Source organism: Cucurbita maxima, unplaced genomic scaffold (genome assembly GCF_002738345.1).
Source record: "Cucurbita maxima cultivar Rimu unplaced genomic scaffold, Cmax_1.0 Cma_Scf00016, whole genome shotgun sequence".
In the NCBI taxonomy this organism is placed as follows: Eukaryota; Viridiplantae; Streptophyta; class Magnoliopsida; order Cucurbitales; family Cucurbitaceae; genus Cucurbita; species Cucurbita maxima.
Genome location: NW_019272032.1, coordinates 3,138,390 through 3,154,338, shown reverse-complemented (window position 1 = coordinate 3,154,338; position 15,949 = coordinate 3,138,390). Strand labels below are relative to the sequence as shown.

Sequence of the window (15,949 nt, the reverse complement as noted above, 5' to 3'; positions counted from 1 at the left end):
TTAATAAAAATTATTTAATCTCATTTAAAAAATAAAAAATCTAAAATTCTAACTTGATTTAACTCCTTGTCTCTTCCAATAATTTTTTTTTTTCAACATTTCTATAAGTTTTTCTTCGTTTGAATAATCACTTCTCATTTCTTCAAAAGGGAAGGAAATTTGATATGAACGATGGGCTAGCGGTAGATTTGACTACTAGAATGTGATACACCCGTGAAACATTATTGCATACTAAATAAGCTATAACTTATTTAGCGACGACTAAATAATTTTAAAAAACAGGTGGTCGGTGCCATTCATTTTAATTAAAAGATGACAATAAAAATTTGTGTATAAAATAATTTAAAATTCTAAGGATCTCTCGAAGATAATCTTTTCAAGCTTCTAAATTTTTGACTTTCAATCAGTAAAAGTTTTTTTTGGACCTCTGAACGTTTGATCGATGATATGTGCTTAAACTAGTTGGATTATGTTAAAATTGAAAATTGAATGAATAAAATATTAATTATTTTAGATAGTTTGATTAAAAAAACAGGAAGCTATCAATGGAGAAGAACGAAAATGAATTAGAGATACTTTTAAACCACATTAGCTAAAAAATGTGAATATAAAAGCTACCTAATTTATAAAAGGCCCAAATTTACGACAGAGGTCCAAATGTTTGCTAAGTGACAAATGGAACACAAAAAAGCCCAATAGCGCAACCGGCCCAATTCAACATTCACTAAAACGGTATCGTTTCCAACATTCAAATCGTTATCCGCTTCAAACCTCCGTCCCCGTCGGAACTGCTGCTACTTGCCGCTAAGACTTCGGTCTGGAAAATCTCCATTTCAATGGCTTCAACCTTCACTTTTCTTCAATTTCCCCTCATTCTGTCTCCTCGTCCTAATATTCCGTGTATAAGACCTCAATTTCACCGACAATATCTTCCCACCATTCGAATTCTTCGACCCTTAGTTCCTTCCGCCATCGGGCCGGACGGAAAGTTCTATCCGAACCCGGCCGACGACGACCCTCCGGAAGCTCCGGAAGATGCCGGCCATGGCGTTTCGAAGTTTCAGCAGATATATCGCCAAGCTGCTCGTGCGAAAAAGCTTCAGGAGGAGGATTTCAAGAAGCATCAGTCTACTTATCTGTCGGCCATTGCTGACGTCGAGGATGCTCCCGATAATGCTGAATATTTGAACTCGGAGAGCTCTGGAGATGATTTGTTCGGTGAAATTGACAAAGCTATTGCTATGAAGCGGAAGGAATTCGTGAAGCAGGGACTTCTCAAGCCTAACCCAAAGAAAGAAAAGGCGGTTGAGAAAGATATTCTTGAGGGCATTGATGAGTTGGAGACCGAGGAGATCGTGGACTTGGAGGAAATTAACGAGCTCCAGGGGCTTACGGAGATTTCGGAGGACGAGATTGAGGACAAGGACGAGGATGAAGACGGGCCGGGGAATTTGGATGACGATGCAAGGGAATTACATGGTTCGGATGAACTATCTTCTTCTAATTCTTTTGATGTGGATTTTGATAGCTATGGAAAAGTTAAGACTAGAATTGTGGAACCCAAGTTCAAAATGACTTTAGCTGAGCTCTTGGATGAAAGTAAGGTTGTTCCAGTTTCTGTTTTTGGCAATTTAGAGATAGAAATAACTGGCATTCAACATGACTCAAGAATGGTTAATGCGGGTGACTTGTTTGTATGTTGTGTTGGGACGGAAACTGATGGACATTTGTATTTAACTGAGGCGGATAAGAGGGGTGCGGTTGCTGTGGTGGCTAGCAAGGAGATAGATATAGAAGAAACTTTGGGCTGTAAAGCTTTAGTTATGGTGGAGGATACTAATTCAGTTCTTCCTGCATTGGCTGCTTCTTTTTACATGAACCCGTCAAAGAATATGGCTGTGATAGGAGTAACAGGGACAGATGGTAAAACCAGCACTTCCTACTTGATAAAGGGGATGTATGAGGCAATGGGGCTGAGAACTGGGTTGTTAGGTACAGTGGCCTATTATTTACATGGGGACAATAAGTTGGAGGCGCCAAGTACAACCCCAGATGCTATTTTGGTCCAAAACTTAATGGCGAAGATGCTTCATAATGGAACTGAAGCTGTTGTAATGGAGGTTTCAACCGCTGAACTTGCTCGTGGCAGGTGTGATGAAGTTGACTTTGATATAGCGGTTTTCACGAATTTGACTCCAGAGTCAAATTTGGATTTTCAAGGGTCTGAAGAGGAGTATAGGGATGCCAAAGCCAAGCTATTTAGAAGGATGGTGGATCCAGATCGACATCGAAAGGTTGTTAACATTGACGATCCGAATGCACCATTCTTCATAGGTCAAGGAAATCCAGACGTGCCAGTTGTTACCTTTGCCATGGAAAACAAAAATGCTGCTGTCCATCCCCTGAAGTATGAATTGTCACTATTTGAGACACAGGTTTTGGTTCACACTCCCCAGGGGATATTGGAGATATCATCAGGGTTGCTTGGAAAGCATAACATATACAATATTCTTGCAGCAGTGTCAGTAGGGATTGCAGTGGGAGCACCATTAGAGGATATTGTTAGAGGTATTGAAGAGGTTGATGCTGTTCCAGGGAGATTTGAGCTGATTGATGAAGAGCAGGCATTTGGTGTAATTGTTGATCATGCTCAGACTCCAGATGGCCTGTCCCGACTGCTTGATTCTGTGAGGGAGCTTGGACCCAGGAGGATTATCACTGGTATATTTCCTAGTTCCTAATTTACCTTCGCATATCTTGTGAGGAACTGTGTCTAGTAGCGCTAGATTTCTCAACTTACAATTAACTAGAATTCATTTCCTTCTGTTTTCTTTGCAAAAGGTTTGATCTAAAGACAATCATCTCCCTTATAGTATGACAATGTAATTTTTTTTTTTCACTCTTACTGCATTTATCATATAAGCAGCTAGGTCTTACTTTATTTATCTATTTTTTTTTTTTTTTTTTTTTGCCTGAAGTTCACATTCTTTCCCATTTCCATACCTCTGAATTGTTATAGCCCCAGGAAATAATTGTGGAATATGTTTCTTATTTGACCAAAATTCTCTTATTTGGTTTGTTAAGTTTTTGGATGCTGTGGCGAGCATGACAGGGGGAAAAGACCCATGATGACAAAGATTGCAACCGATAAAAGTGACATTACAATTCTGACATCTGATAATCCAAGGAATGAAGATCCATGTATGTTAACTTTCTACTTTAGTAGTTACTAAGACTCACCTTTACCTACATAATGCTTGTAGAGATGCATGCGCAATCGTGTGTAGAATATCATGGCCGCGTGCAATTGTCATGACTTCTTCCTGATAACTTGCATCCATAGAAAATGTTTGATGGTCCTATACTGACAAAAATTTCTCATTTGATCAGTGGACATTTTGGATGATATGTTGGCTGGTATAGGCTGGACTATGCAGGATTACTTGAAGCATGGAGAAAATGATTACTATCCGCCTCTCCCAAATGGTCATAGGATTTTCTTGCATGATATTAGACGTGTGGCTGTACGTGCTGCTGTTGCAATGGGTGAGGAAGGCGACATGGTTGTAAGTTACCGTACCCCCTTCCGTTTTTGTATGGAGGTCTTAATGTCTGAATTTTAGTGGTGACTGAAAAACATTCAGATAGCATTCTTAATTGAGCCAAACGACAGTTGCAGACTTCATATAAAATTTCACAAATTGCTCAACATAAATGTTTTATTAACACAAAAGATGAGAGCAAAAAGGGTGGAAGAGTTAACCTCCCAACTAGCCAATAGGACTGCAGAAAACTGTCTAATTGTCATGTATACTAAAAAAAGAATCATTACCAAAGGATTTCAAGAGATTGCCTCACCTAGACGCCAAAAAATGGCTTTATTGAAAATCTCTGCTGTAGTGAATGATTCTGTTAAAATGCTTTAACTTAAGGATAAAAAAAGGCTTAAGATTCTTAAGAAATAAATGATTCTTCGCTGATAGATTCTTACCTTTATATTTAAAGGGGAATGTGTACATGATGGCACATTACTTCAGTGAGAGAAAGAAGACCTGGAAAAGAAATTATGGATAAAAGTTGGGATTTGGTTGTAGGATGAATATATTGGTTATCTATCTAATTGCTTTCGTAATTATGGGATTCAAAGATAAGGTATTGACAACTTAAACTTGAGTCACCTTTTGTAATTTCTTTTATTTATGAACTATAATGTGTTTGTGGCCCGATTGTTAATTCCATTTGAGCAATTATGTGATATCATTTTTATCATTTACCGCTTGTTATAGGTGGTTGCTGGCAAGGGCCATGAAACATATCAAATTGAAGGTGATAAAAAAGACTTTTTTGATGATAGAGAAGAATGCAGAGAAGCATTGCAATATGTTGATGAACTCCACCAAGCTGGAATTGACACAAGTGAATTTCCATGGCGGTAAGTCGAGCGAATCTTAAACTCATATTAGTTGAATGTTTTCTGGAACTCCTCCTCATTTAGTGGTTAATTATGCTTCATTACTTGCAAATAATTGAGTGAATCTGTTTCCCGTGCTCATAACTGCTTGCTATTAGGGCTAACTAACCAACAGCCATCACAATCTGTTTAAGTTCTTCGTCTCCTCAATACTAGGGAGCATATACCTGACTGAAAGAAGAGTAAAAAGGGCTTCTCATTCGAGAACAATAAAATGCAGATACTAGTCATTTTGTTTTTGATCATGTTATTTTGTTTGTTTTCTATCGTGTTACAGGTTACCAGAGAGTCATTGATACAAGGTTCAATAAAGGAATGAAAATTCTGGACGCTATCCTCGGATCAAAAATGCTACTGGTGGAGTATTGAATTGCTATTGCAAATATATATTCGATTGATTTATCTACAAGGAGCACTTTAAGGGCCGTTGGATTTGGTTGGCCAGATTGAGGGAATGATTACTCCATATGTTTTCGCTGTTGCTCTGGTCGTCGGTTGGATAAGCAGCAACGGTATGAACAATTCTGTGCCATCAAATTTATAATAGCTGTGAGAAAATATATCTGGTGTCAACTGCTACATTGGTCTTACTGTTTGTGGTTCTAGTATAAGAAAAAAGCTGACATAGTTTGCTAGTAAAAAAACGAACAAGTAGAAGATTGTATAAATGATAATTAACCACATAACATTTTGAAATTAGACAAGAAATGATGTAGGTACGTATAGACTCTCGAATCTTTGAAACTCTGTATGCTGGGTAGAAGATCATTTAGCTACAGTAGATGAGCTTGAACAAATGCTATGTACTCATAATGATTATGTTTTGGCTAACCAACATGGTTCTGATTGATTGTTGAAGATTGTTGGGATAAAAGTTCCACGTCGACTAATTAAGGAGTTGATGATGAGTTTATAAGTAAGGAATACATCTCCACTAGCCTGAGGCATTTTAGGGAAACAAAAAACAAAGTTATGAGAGCTATTGGTGAAAGTGGATAATTCGTAATTTCTAACAATGATTTGATTGCTTTTGACTTGTCATTATTTTGCAACTGTACTCACTCTTGGGCCTTATGCTCGCAACCCACCTCCATTATTCTCTTTGGGCTTTGTCCACCTCAAAGCTAGCCAGCTTCGCACAACTTTTTAGTTTGCAACTTGGGGCTTGAACCTTTCATATCTTTTAGCATCGTGAGGATTTGTTTATCTTCTTAACTGGATCATTTCATACATGACACTGAATAACTTGTTCGAATTCTTCCATGTTCAGATGCGTGCCCAAGTTGGAGATGGAAGTGAAGAATCCGAATCACTGCTCGTAATCAACTGTTATCCGTGTGTGTAGGTCGTTAGATGATTGCCTTCTGAATTTTAAATGTGTCATAGAGGGTACTTTTGTAAATTTAGAAGGATGGATAGTTGCACCGACGTTTGCCTTGCCATAACCACATGGCTGGTCTGACGGCAGGAACACACCCTGTCCTTCATGTCGAGGAACTTTCAGCAAGTTTTGGTTAATTTGCTTCTGAGGTCAAATTCCTTAAATTTCCACCTAGTTTCCTATATTTGCCAAACGGGCCACTTTTATTCTCTTAATTACACTACCCTCACATACAACTGCTATACTGTTTTGCAGGTTGATCCTTCAATTTTGTTTTCCTTTTTAATATAAAATGAAAAAGAGATCTCTATTTAAAATTCAGGTTTTTATTTTTTTATATTTTTTTATTTTTGTTTGTGCATTTCAAGTTTATGAAAATTGAGGATTCTATGTTAATAGCACTAACAAAATTATTCATTTTTAGGGTTAAAATATAATTTAAATTAAATAAGTCCACATGAGTAGCATTAGCATCCTCTCTCGAGATTGTAAATTTAAAATTTTATATTTCACATGATAAGTAATCTATTTAAATAAATAGTTAAAAAAGAAAATTAATTTATTAGGGGAGAAGTTCAAATTTTAACTCATATTTTCTGCACTAAAAACCTATTTTTGGTCATAAATATTCTTGCTTTAATCCTCTAGAATAAAAAAAAAAAAATACTAATTATAGATTTTTTTTTTCCTAGTAATTAGTGAAAAATACACAATGGGCAGTGAAGTGAAATTATTAGAAAGTGGAGGTCCTTATCTGCAAACAAAACATTGATAAAGACGATTATTGTCTAATTATGTCGTTAAAAAGGTTCCCGCCGTTTCCAATACGGAAACCCCGTTTACTTCAAAAAAAACCCAGTAATAGTTTAAACAGAAGCACGAGCAAAGATTCATACACGACATTAATTTTGTCCTCATTTCACATCTACATGTCCAGTTCTTCACTTTTCTTTAATCCATTGGATCCATGATGATCTTTATTTCATGATGCATTGTCTGCTTTAAATCATTAATCTAGTGTTGCTTTGATTTCTACGTTTTCCCCCATTTTTATATCCAATCCTGAGCTCTGTTGCTGTTTTGGGTGTACTCGAAACAGAGCGAAGCCACCCATTTGTTTTTTTCTCCTTTCTGGGGTTTCGAGATTTCTGATGCAGAGAAAGAAGAAGACCCATCACTGTTTTTGAACTTCTTTTTTGCTGAGAACATCAGAATCTATGGATTTACAGAAGCATTTTCATGGTGGGTTTTCCTTATTCTCTCTGATTTTGCTGCTGATTTTTCCTTCTTACGTGTTGGGTGGGGATATTGTTCATCATGACGATTTGTCTCCCAAAAAGCCTGGCTGTGAGAACGACTTCATTCTGGTAATATATCCAATGCCTGTTTCTTGTTTCGGCTTCATAATTTTACTGGGTTTTCTTGAAATTTGTTAACATTTTGATTGGGTTTCACCAATTAGGTTAAAGTTCAAACTTGGATCGATGGCATAGAAGCCAGTGAATTTGTGGGTGTTGGAGCTAGATTTGGTGCTACCATCGTTTCAAAGGAGAAAAATGCAAACCAAACACGCCTTGTTCTTGCCAATCCCCGTGATTGCTGCAGTGTGCCAAAGGACAAGGTTCTTCATTTTGAGATTATAATGTTCTTCCTTCCTCTAGTGGCGTGAACATTGAAAATTTATGCACATTATTTAATCATGCAAGCAACCTCTTATTTGTTAGCTTTCTGGAGATATAATCATGGTTGATCGAGGTCACTGCAAATTTACTACAAAAGCAAATATTGCTGAAGCTGCTGGTGCTTCAGCTATACTGATAGTAAATAACCAAAAAGGTAAGTGATGATATTTAATATGAAGATCTAGTGCATCATGTTTAATATATTTGATGTGTTTTTAACGTGCTTCTGGACTTTTCAGACCTTTACAAGATGGTTTGTGATCCTGATGAGACTGATCTAGATATACATATACCTGCTGTCATGCTCCCTCACGATGCTGGTACAAGCTTGGAGAAGATGCTAATTAGTAATTCTTCAGGTAAGCTTTCTCCTTACTTTCTGCTTTCATAGAAAACACTAATTTTACTGACAATTGGTTGTCATTACATTAACTAATATTTATTGTTAAGCGATCATTTTGGTGAGATACGGTTGGGTAGGAGAATGAAACATTTTTTATAAGGGTGTGGAAACTTCTCTCTAGTAGACGCGTTTTAAAAACCTTGAGGGGAAGCTTGAAAGGGAAAGCCTAAAAAGGACAATATCCGCTAGTGGTGGGCTTGGTTGTTACAAATGGTATAGAGCTAGACACCGGGCGATGTGCCAGCGAGGAAGCTGAGCCTCGGAGGGGGATGGACACGAGGCAGTGTACAAACAAGGACGTTGGGCCCCGAAAGGGGGTGAATTGAGGGTCTCAAATCGATTGAAGAAAGGAACGAGTGTTAGCGAGGATGCTGGCCCCCAAAGAGAGGGGAGGGGGGTGGATTGTGAGATAACACATCGATTGGGAGGAGAACGAAATATTCTTTATAAAGGTGTGCAAACCTCTCCCTAGTAGACGCGTTTTAAAAATTTTGAGGGTAAGCCCAAAAGGACAAACTCAAAGAGGACAATATCTGCTAACGGTGGGCTTAGGCTGTTACAAAGTTTCTAGACTCCGTGTCTATTGGAGCTTATTTTTACTTTCCATTTGAATGAGCAAATCAGTTTTTTGTCCCTTAAAAAGTTTTTGGACCCTGCAGTGTCTGTTCAGCTATACTCACCACAACGACCACCAGTTGACATAGCTGAAGTATTCTTATGGTTGATGGCTGTCGGTACAATCTTGTGTTCATCATTTTGGTCTGCCTGGAGTGCTAGAGAAGCAGCTATTGAGCAGGACAAGCTACTAAAGGTAGCCCAACTAGTCTCCGGCGACTTCTAGCGACCTTTTTCTCATCGTTCATTTAGGTGACGTTCTTCGAATTGTAAATGTATACTTGATGAATTACAATTTCTTGTAGGATGGTGCAGATGATATTCAAAATGCTGATGAAATGGACAGCCCTGGTGTTGTATATATCAACATGGCATCAGCAGTCCTGTTTGTCATTGTTGCGTCGTGCTTTTTGATTGTGCTTTACAAACTCATGTCGTACTGGTTCATCGAGCTTTTGGTAGTCCTTTTCTGCATAGGAGGCGCAGAGGTATGCCACAAAGGCCTTAATAATCAGACATTCAATAAGCATAACAATGTTCTTCTTTTGCAAAAGTCGATTGTGTTCAACTTCCCATCAGATACTCAAACATCCTTTCCTCCAGTCCATTAACATTATATCTTGCTCGATTTACAGGGCTTGCAAACTTGTTTGGTCGCGGTATTGTCGAGGTAAAACTGATCATGCTCTTGCTGCATTTGACACTTGTAAATTATTAGCAGATACATGCGCAAATAGATCAATTTAGGTGCTGATATCAATCTTAGTAATTTTGTATGATCAGGCTTTCTTCCTTATACTATATAGTCATGCAGATGCTTTAAGGAAATTGGAGAACCATACATCAAAGTGCCATTCTTTGGAGCTGTTTCATACCTCAGTATGGCGGTTTCTCCATTCTGCGTAGCTTTTGCTGTCGTTTGGGCTATCTATCGGAGTGCGTCGTTTGCCTGGATTGGTCAAGACATACTTGTAAGATAATTGTGTCAGCAAGAACCTGTTCTCTATTATATGAAAATTAAGATTCATAATAATGTAAGAAGCTGAATTCTTGTTTTAATGCTTTGTTAACCAGGGAATTGCACTGATAATTACAGTTCTTCAAATAGTTCGTATACCGAATCTCAAGGTAGCGATTTCGAACTATGCTCTATGTAGATGTATCTGAAGAACATGATGGTCCTTTCTAGCAGTTAATTGTTGGGTTTGAGTGTTTTCAAGGTTGGAACAGTGCTTCTCAGTTGTGCCTTCCTCTATGATATCTTTTGGGTCTTTGTTTCTAAGAAGTTGTTCAAGGAAAGTGTGATGATTGTGGTAAGTACACTGTCATAGACTAGAAGAACAACAGTTCTGAACTACTTAACTGAGTTGCTGCTATTGAAAATCCTTAACAGGTGGCTCGTGGCGACAAAAGCGGAGAGGACGGTATCCCGATGCTGCTAAAGATCCCACGCATGTTCGATCCGTGGGGTGGTTATAGCATCATTGGATTTGGTGACATTCTTTTACCTGGACTTATAGTAGCGTTTTCTCTCAGGTTTAAGCTTTGTTGCCTTCATGACATGCCCATACTTCATAATTGTTAGTGAAAACCTCTGCATAACAAAGACTTGGGATATCCTTACAGGTATGACTGGTTGGCGAATAAGAGCCTCCGGGCTGGTTACTTCTTACCAGCAATGCTTGCTTATGGATCAGGTAATGAAGGGAATGAATGCTGTCTTGATGTTTGGTTCATGTTTTGAAAGGTTTCTTGAAACTTTTGTCAGGTCTTCTGATTACCTATGTAGCTTTGAACCTGATGGACGGCCACGGCCAGCCCGCCCTGCTTTATATCGTCCCGTTCACTCTCGGTAAATAACTTTATACTCCCGACATCATTAGATATTAACACAATGTCCATGTTTTCAATAGAAAAATCTTAGGTATCAACGAGTTAACAAAACCCGTCATTATGATTAATCGAGACTGAAACACGTGTTGATGTAGGAACCCTTTTGATACTGGGGAAGAAGAGAGGAGATTTGGGGATTTTATGGAGAAAAGGAGAACCAGAAAGGGTGTGTCCTCATGCTCATCTTCTCATCAATGAGGATTAAAATGAAGACACTGTTCATGTAGTGTTCATAACATACATACATACATATATATGTATGTATGTATATATATATTAGGAATGTGATGAAGGATGGCAGCCTGTGTAGAGTAAGCAAGAGCTGGTGTTGAAGGTCAGATGCTTTACAAGTCATCATAGTGATTACTTGTGGTTAAATCTTCATTAACTTGTTATGATGCCAACTTGGCTATGAACTTTTAATTTTTACGGTTTGAACTTTGAATTTAACATAAACTTTTATTATATGTATGTATGTATGTATGTATGTATATATATATGTATATATGTATGTATAAATATAAAAGGATAAAAGGTAAATGGGTCTGAGTTGGCACAAGTCCACGTGGCAGTGAGGCATCCAATGACTCTGAGTTGTCAACCACTCACCATTTCTCTTTAGCTTTAACCATTTTAAATAAAAGGGCTGGAGGTTGGGCCCACATGGTGGGTAAGTTACGTTAATTAGTTAAATATATCATCGATTAAAAAAATAAAGGAAAAACAAAAAATAACAAAACGGCCAGTTGATCTCAGCCACACGATTTGGTCTTTTTTTTTATTATGAAATTACCTTTTTACCCTTCTCTCCATTTTTAGGATAATAATCCACCTTCACTTTTTTTTCCTTCCAAATTTCTTTTTACTAATTTGTAGGAGTTTTGATTAATCATGTGATCGTACCATCACAACTAATTTGATTTTTTTTTAATTAAGCCTAATTTAGTTTGTAAATTTCTTATCACTATAGACCGACCAACCCAGAACCTGTCAAATCCATCTCCTTGTTCTAGAAAGATCCTAGCAAATTACGTTTTTGCCCCTCTTTTTTTCCATAATTTCTATGTAATTTTTTAAATGTTAAATTAACCCTTTTATTTTCTGTATTTTAATAATTTGATTCCAAAACAAATAATAATTAGTTGATTAAATTTTCATCAATGTCCCTCAAAAAATGCAAAGAAATCATTATGAGGCTTATATGTTAATCAAATATGAGTGTGTGAGATTTTGGTAATGCATCATTTTTTTAAAATATTATTTTTAAAGTACTTTTTATATCACTTCGAGTTTAAAAAAAGTATTATTTAAGCATTAAAAAAAGAAAAAGGGAGAAAAAAGAGAGTTAAAAAAAGAGAGTTAAAAAAAGAGAGAAGGCATGATTTGAGTGTATGCAGCCTATCCCTTCCATTAGAACCCTTTGAGAGAACAGAAGCCTCATACAGTCTCACAGCTCACTCCCAAAAGAAGAACAAAAATGGAGGGCAAAGAAGAGGACGTCAAGCTCGGAGCCAACAAGTACTCAGAGAGACAACCCATCGGCACATCGGCGCAGACGGACAAGGACTACAAAGAACCCCCACCGGCGCCACTCTTCGAGCCCGGCGAGCTGTCCTCATGGTCCTTCTACAGAGCCGGAATCGCCGAGTTCGTAGCCACTTTCTTGTTCCTCTACATCACCATTTTGACGGTGATGGGAGTCAGCCGAGCTCCAACCAAGTGCTCCACCGTCGGCATTCAGGGCATCGCTTGGGCCTTCGGCGGCATGATCTTTGCTCTTGTTTACTGCACCGCTGGCATCTCCGGTAAACCCTTCACCCTCTCCATTCCAAGTTCTTTTTTCATGAAGTTTGGTTGTTTTGTTCTTTAGATCTGTATTGGGTTTTTGTATATTTGTTAAGAAAAGTATGTTTTGGGTTTAAATTGGCATTTAAACTTTTCTTAGTGTTAGCTTTGTTGGGTGAACTTGGATTTGTTTGAGTTATAAACAATGGATCATGTGGTTTCTTTAACGGGTTGGTGGGACTAAACTAAAATACATTGTTTGTGAGTTCAAGAATAAACGAGAGAGGGATTTCAAGCATCTACTGTTTACCGAGTAGAAATACTAACTGGGTTTCATTTAGTTGCTAAGAAAACTAGATATCTTTCTAGAAGACTGAATTGTGAGTTTTCCTTGTTGGGTTTTGTGTGTGGTTCTCAGGTGGACACATTAATCCGGCGGTGACGTTCGGGCTTTTCTTGGCGAGGAAGCTGTCGCTCACCAGAGCCATATTCTACATCATCATGCAGTGTCTAGGTGCCATCTGCGGTGCCGGCGTCGTGAAGGGCTTCGAGAAGTCCATCTACGTGCAGAAGCTCGGCGGTGCCAACTTCGTGGCCTCTGGCTACACCAAGGGCAGTGGCCTTGGCGCTGAGATCATTGGCACCTTCGTTCTCGTCTACACTGTCTTCTCCGCCACCGATGCCAAGAGAAATGCCAGAGACTCTCACGTCCCTGTAAGAATCATCTAAAACTGAGGAGCGGGGCAGAAGAAATCTAGACTAGTTTGTTAATAATGTTATTTTTTTGTTTGTTTGTTGAATGTCGTGGGCAGATTTTGGCTCCTCTTCCCATTGGGTTTGCTGTGTTTTTGGTTCATTTGGCGACCATTCCCATCACCGGCACCGGCATCAACCCAGCCCGGAGTCTGGGAGCTGCCATCATCTACAACAGGCAGCACGCTTGGGATGACCATGTTAGTACAAGTAGTTGAATCAAAGGGTGATTTTTGGACGATATTTTAATGAACGAATATTAATTGTGTTGTTGAATAATCTGCAGTGGATCTTCTGGGTGGGACCTTTCATCGGAGCTGCTCTTGCTGCTATTTACCACCAGATCATAATCAGAGCCATTCCATTCAAGGCCAGAGCTTGAAGACTCTACTACTTCCACTGAAACAGATAGGTCTAGTGGAAATCGAAATGTGTTCCTTTTCTATTCGCTCTTTGTTTGCTTATTTGGTCCTTCAGGACGACGACTGTCATGGATTTGTGTGTAAATTAAGTTTTCTATTATGTGTTGTAATGGAGAATTGTTCCCTTTTGCATCAATATCTACTACCACTTTGATTCAATCTAAGACGAACGCTGTCACAGATATCAAAATTGTATGAGCATATACAAGTAATGGAGAATTGTTCCCTTTTGCATCAATATCTACTACCACTTTGATTCAATCTAAGACGAACGCTGTCACAGATATCAAAATTGTATGAGCATATACAAGTACAGAAATCTTCAACCATTGTAATTCAACAAAATAGACAAACCAATGTAATTCAATGATACCAAAATGCTTATTATAGCTCATCACTGAATGCCTAAAAATACTCATTACAATTATTCATCTACAAACCCCGGTTTTGGATTTTGATAAATAACAATACAAACATCATTTACAAAGAATGCAAAACCATATACTCATTGACTTTGTTAAGAGTATCAAAATACCTTATTTGTACTCTGCCAAACCTCCACAGATTGCTGGTCTTTTCTTGTCACGAACATCTTATTCCCTCCAAATGCCAATTTGGTCACTCTCCCACCTCCCAAATCCTTCACTCTCCCCATCACATTCTTCCTAAAAACTCTCTCCTCTAACCTTAATCCTCCTTCCTTGCTTCCTCCATTTTCAACTGCTACTTCTGACCACAACTCTATGGTCCCTCCTTCTCTGCTACAAAACACCTGATTTCCATAACTTTCAATCTTCCCTCCAGCCCCTGCCCTCTTTCCATTCACCACCTTCATCCTGTCCCCTAGGAGAATCCATGGATTCCCATCTCCGAGCTTCCTCAAATCTGCACTGTAAACTTCACCAGAGCTCACACCAATCTTGAAAATGGCAGATAGGTTCTCAGATATTGTCATGTCTGAGAAACAGTCCACTTTCTCCTTCAGCTCCCAAGCTATGTTTCCTGTTCTAATGTCCCAAAATTTGATGTTGCCCTGTACACCAGAAGGTCCACTGTGAGACCCAGAAGCCATTAACAAATTATAACCTGCAACCCAATTCAACATTGTGGCTGGGATTGCTGAGTCGATATCCGCTCCGAAGATCTCATTGTGGCCGATTTCATTAACGGGACTGAAGGTTTGTAAATCGTATATCATAATGGAATTTGAGTTTCTTCTGCCTGATTCGAAGCTGGTGAAGAGAAATTGAGAGGAGGCTCCAATGGCTTGCACGGTGGAACTTGATCGAGTCACGTTCTCCCAATTAAGAATCGTTCTCACGTGGCCAATATCGAGATCGAGGACTTGCAGTCCAGAGAAATCGGTGGCACCAGCAGCGGCCACCGACGGCGACAACGCTAGAAGGGAATCGATCGCTGAGAATTGCGTCAGAATCGTCGTCTTCCTCTGAAGCGACCAATCGAAGGAGGTGATCTTGCCGCCGTGAGCGACGTGGACCGATCCGAACGGTGTCGTCGTAATCGCCGCCGGAGGATCTCGGCCATTGAGGGGCAAAATCAGCGATTTCTCAAGATTGAAAGCTTCAAATTGGGAAGGATTAGACAAAGAATTGATCAAAAGCGATTCGATTCCATAGAACTGCGACTCTGAAATTAGGTCTTGCAGATCAAACGCCTTGGCTTTAGACGGAAGGTAACCCGTTCTGAGAAGCGAAAGTATGAGAGAAAAGAGATCGGGATCTCGATCGATAAACGGCACATCGGATTGCGATGAATCGAAGAGCGTCGATAACAGAGATTTGGAACCGGCTAGGGCTAGGGTTTGCTTGGTAGTTTGAAAGAAATGGCCACCAACGTTAATGGCGACGATATTAGATTCAGGGTTTAATGGCGGGTGAATCAAATCAGAAGAAGAACACGTTGAACCAGAAAAAGGAGGCGGCATTATCGACAAAACTAATCGAAAAAGAAAAAGAGAGAGAGAGGATCTTGAAAGAGGGACGAAAATTTGAAGAACTTCCGAAGAAGAAAAAAGAGAAAAATGTTCGGTTTGTTCCTTATCTCAAAAGTCAAAACGTCATTCCTTTTTATATAGTTTTCTTTTTGTTTTCTTTGGTTGGTAAAAGCTAGTGCTGTGTGATTGTAAGATAATTATAATAATAAATAATTTGTATCCACAAAATAATTTTATCAAAACTAAAACATCTTTTTTAAATTTAAAAAAAAAAAAAAAACGTGAATCATGCAGACATACGTTCGTTGATTTTGGTTCTAAAGATAAAAAAATTATTTGTCAATAATAATTAATTATGATTTCACTCCATTTATTATGTCCCTATAATTCCATAGTTCTTGAAAAAAATTTAAATTATGAAATAAATGTTTTATTTAAAAAATAATAATTTAAAAATCTTATTACTAATACACTATGGATAACGATTCTTTTATACATTTCATTTACGATGCTAAACCTATAAACATGTAAAAATATGGTGGAAGAAAGCTCGTGTTAAAGTTAAGTTTAAAAATCTAAACGATTTCAAG

The 15,949-nt window shown here is 38.4% G+C and overlaps 4 protein-coding genes across 4 annotated transcripts; 3 read left to right on the top strand and 1 right to left on the bottom strand.

Moving 5' to 3' along the window:
* Positions 1-775: 775 nt before the first annotated feature.
* LOC111491009 (UDP-N-acetylmuramoyl-L-alanyl-D-glutamate--2,6-diaminopimelate ligase MurE homolog, chloroplastic) lies at positions 776-6,088 on the top strand. Its single transcript, XM_023139719.1, has 6 exons — positions 776-2,721; positions 3,085-3,201; positions 3,391-3,566; positions 4,287-4,432; positions 4,749-4,983; positions 5,742-6,088. Exons 1-5 carry the CDS (start codon positions 837-839, stop codon positions 4,765-4,767), a joined length of 2,343 nt encoding a protein of 780 aa, XP_022995487.1. The 5' UTR covers positions 776-836; the 3' UTR covers positions 4,768-4,983; positions 5,742-6,088.
* LOC111491014 (aquaporin PIP1-3) lies at positions 1,117-13,541 on the top strand. The gene is made up of 5 exons (XM_023139725.1): positions 1,117-1,126; positions 11,916-12,250; positions 12,649-12,944; positions 13,043-13,183; positions 13,270-13,541. Exons 2-5 carry the CDS (start codon positions 11,923-11,925, stop codon positions 13,363-13,365), a joined length of 861 nt encoding a protein of 286 aa, XP_022995493.1. The 5' UTR covers positions 1,117-1,126; positions 11,916-11,922; the 3' UTR covers positions 13,366-13,541.
* Positions 6,703-10,910, top strand: LOC111491011 (signal peptide peptidase-like 2). The gene is made up of 14 exons (XM_023139722.1): positions 6,703-7,219; positions 7,315-7,473; positions 7,577-7,688; positions 7,774-7,893; positions 8,597-8,748; positions 8,858-9,040; positions 9,188-9,222; positions 9,367-9,523; positions 9,627-9,680; positions 9,773-9,865; positions 9,946-10,088; positions 10,179-10,249; positions 10,321-10,404; positions 10,541-10,910. Exons 1-14 carry the CDS (start codon positions 7,070-7,072, stop codon positions 10,648-10,650), a joined length of 1,623 nt encoding a protein of 540 aa, XP_022995490.1. The 5' UTR covers positions 6,703-7,069; the 3' UTR covers positions 10,651-10,910.
* On the bottom strand, positions 13,448-15,503 carry LOC111491013 (BTB/POZ domain-containing protein At5g41330). Its single transcript, XM_023139724.1, has 2 exons — positions 13,941-15,503; positions 13,448-13,679 (listed from the first exon to the last, which is right to left on the bottom strand). The coding sequence occupies exons 1-2, from the start codon at positions 15,348-15,350 to the stop codon at positions 13,668-13,670; spliced, it is 1,422 nt and encodes a 473-aa protein (XP_022995492.1). The 5' UTR covers positions 15,351-15,503; the 3' UTR covers positions 13,448-13,667.
* Positions 15,504-15,949: the final 446 nt, after the last annotated feature.

Excerpts from the sequence above, each read along its gene's own strand:
- LOC111491014 (XM_023139725.1), top strand. The coding sequence starts at position 11,923 with ATGGAGGGCAAAGAAGAGGACGTCAAGCTCGGAGCCAACAAGTACTCA. Across the intron at positions 12,945-13,042 it reads CCAGAGACTCTCACGTCCCT|ATTTTGGCTCCTCTTCCCAT; the intron begins GTAAGAATCATC and ends TGTCGTGGGCAG. Across the intron at positions 13,184-13,269 it reads AGCACGCTTGGGATGACCAT|TGGATCTTCTGGGTGGGACC; the intron begins GTTAGTACAAGT and ends AATAATCTGCAG.
- LOC111491013 (XM_023139724.1), bottom strand. The coding sequence starts at position 15,350 with ATGCCGCCTCCTTTTTCTGGTTCAACGTGTTCTTCTTCTGATTTGATT.
- LOC111491011 (XM_023139722.1), top strand. The coding sequence starts at position 7,070 with ATGGATTTACAGAAGCATTTTCATGGTGGGTTTTCCTTATTCTCTCTG. Across the intron at positions 7,474-7,576 it reads GCAGTGTGCCAAAGGACAAG|CTTTCTGGAGATATAATCAT; the intron begins GTTCTTCATTTT and ends CTTATTTGTTAG. Across the intron at positions 10,405-10,540 it reads TATCGTCCCGTTCACTCTCG|GAACCCTTTTGATACTGGGG; the intron begins GTAAATAACTTT and ends GTGTTGATGTAG.
- LOC111491009 (XM_023139719.1), top strand. The coding sequence starts at position 837 with ATGGCTTCAACCTTCACTTTTCTTCAATTTCCCCTCATTCTGTCTCCT. Across the intron at positions 3,202-3,390 it reads TCCAAGGAATGAAGATCCAT|TGGACATTTTGGATGATATG; the intron begins GTATGTTAACTT and ends TCATTTGATCAG. Across the intron at positions 3,567-4,286 it reads GTGAGGAAGGCGACATGGTT|GTGGTTGCTGGCAAGGGCCA; the intron begins GTAAGTTACCGT and ends CGCTTGTTATAG.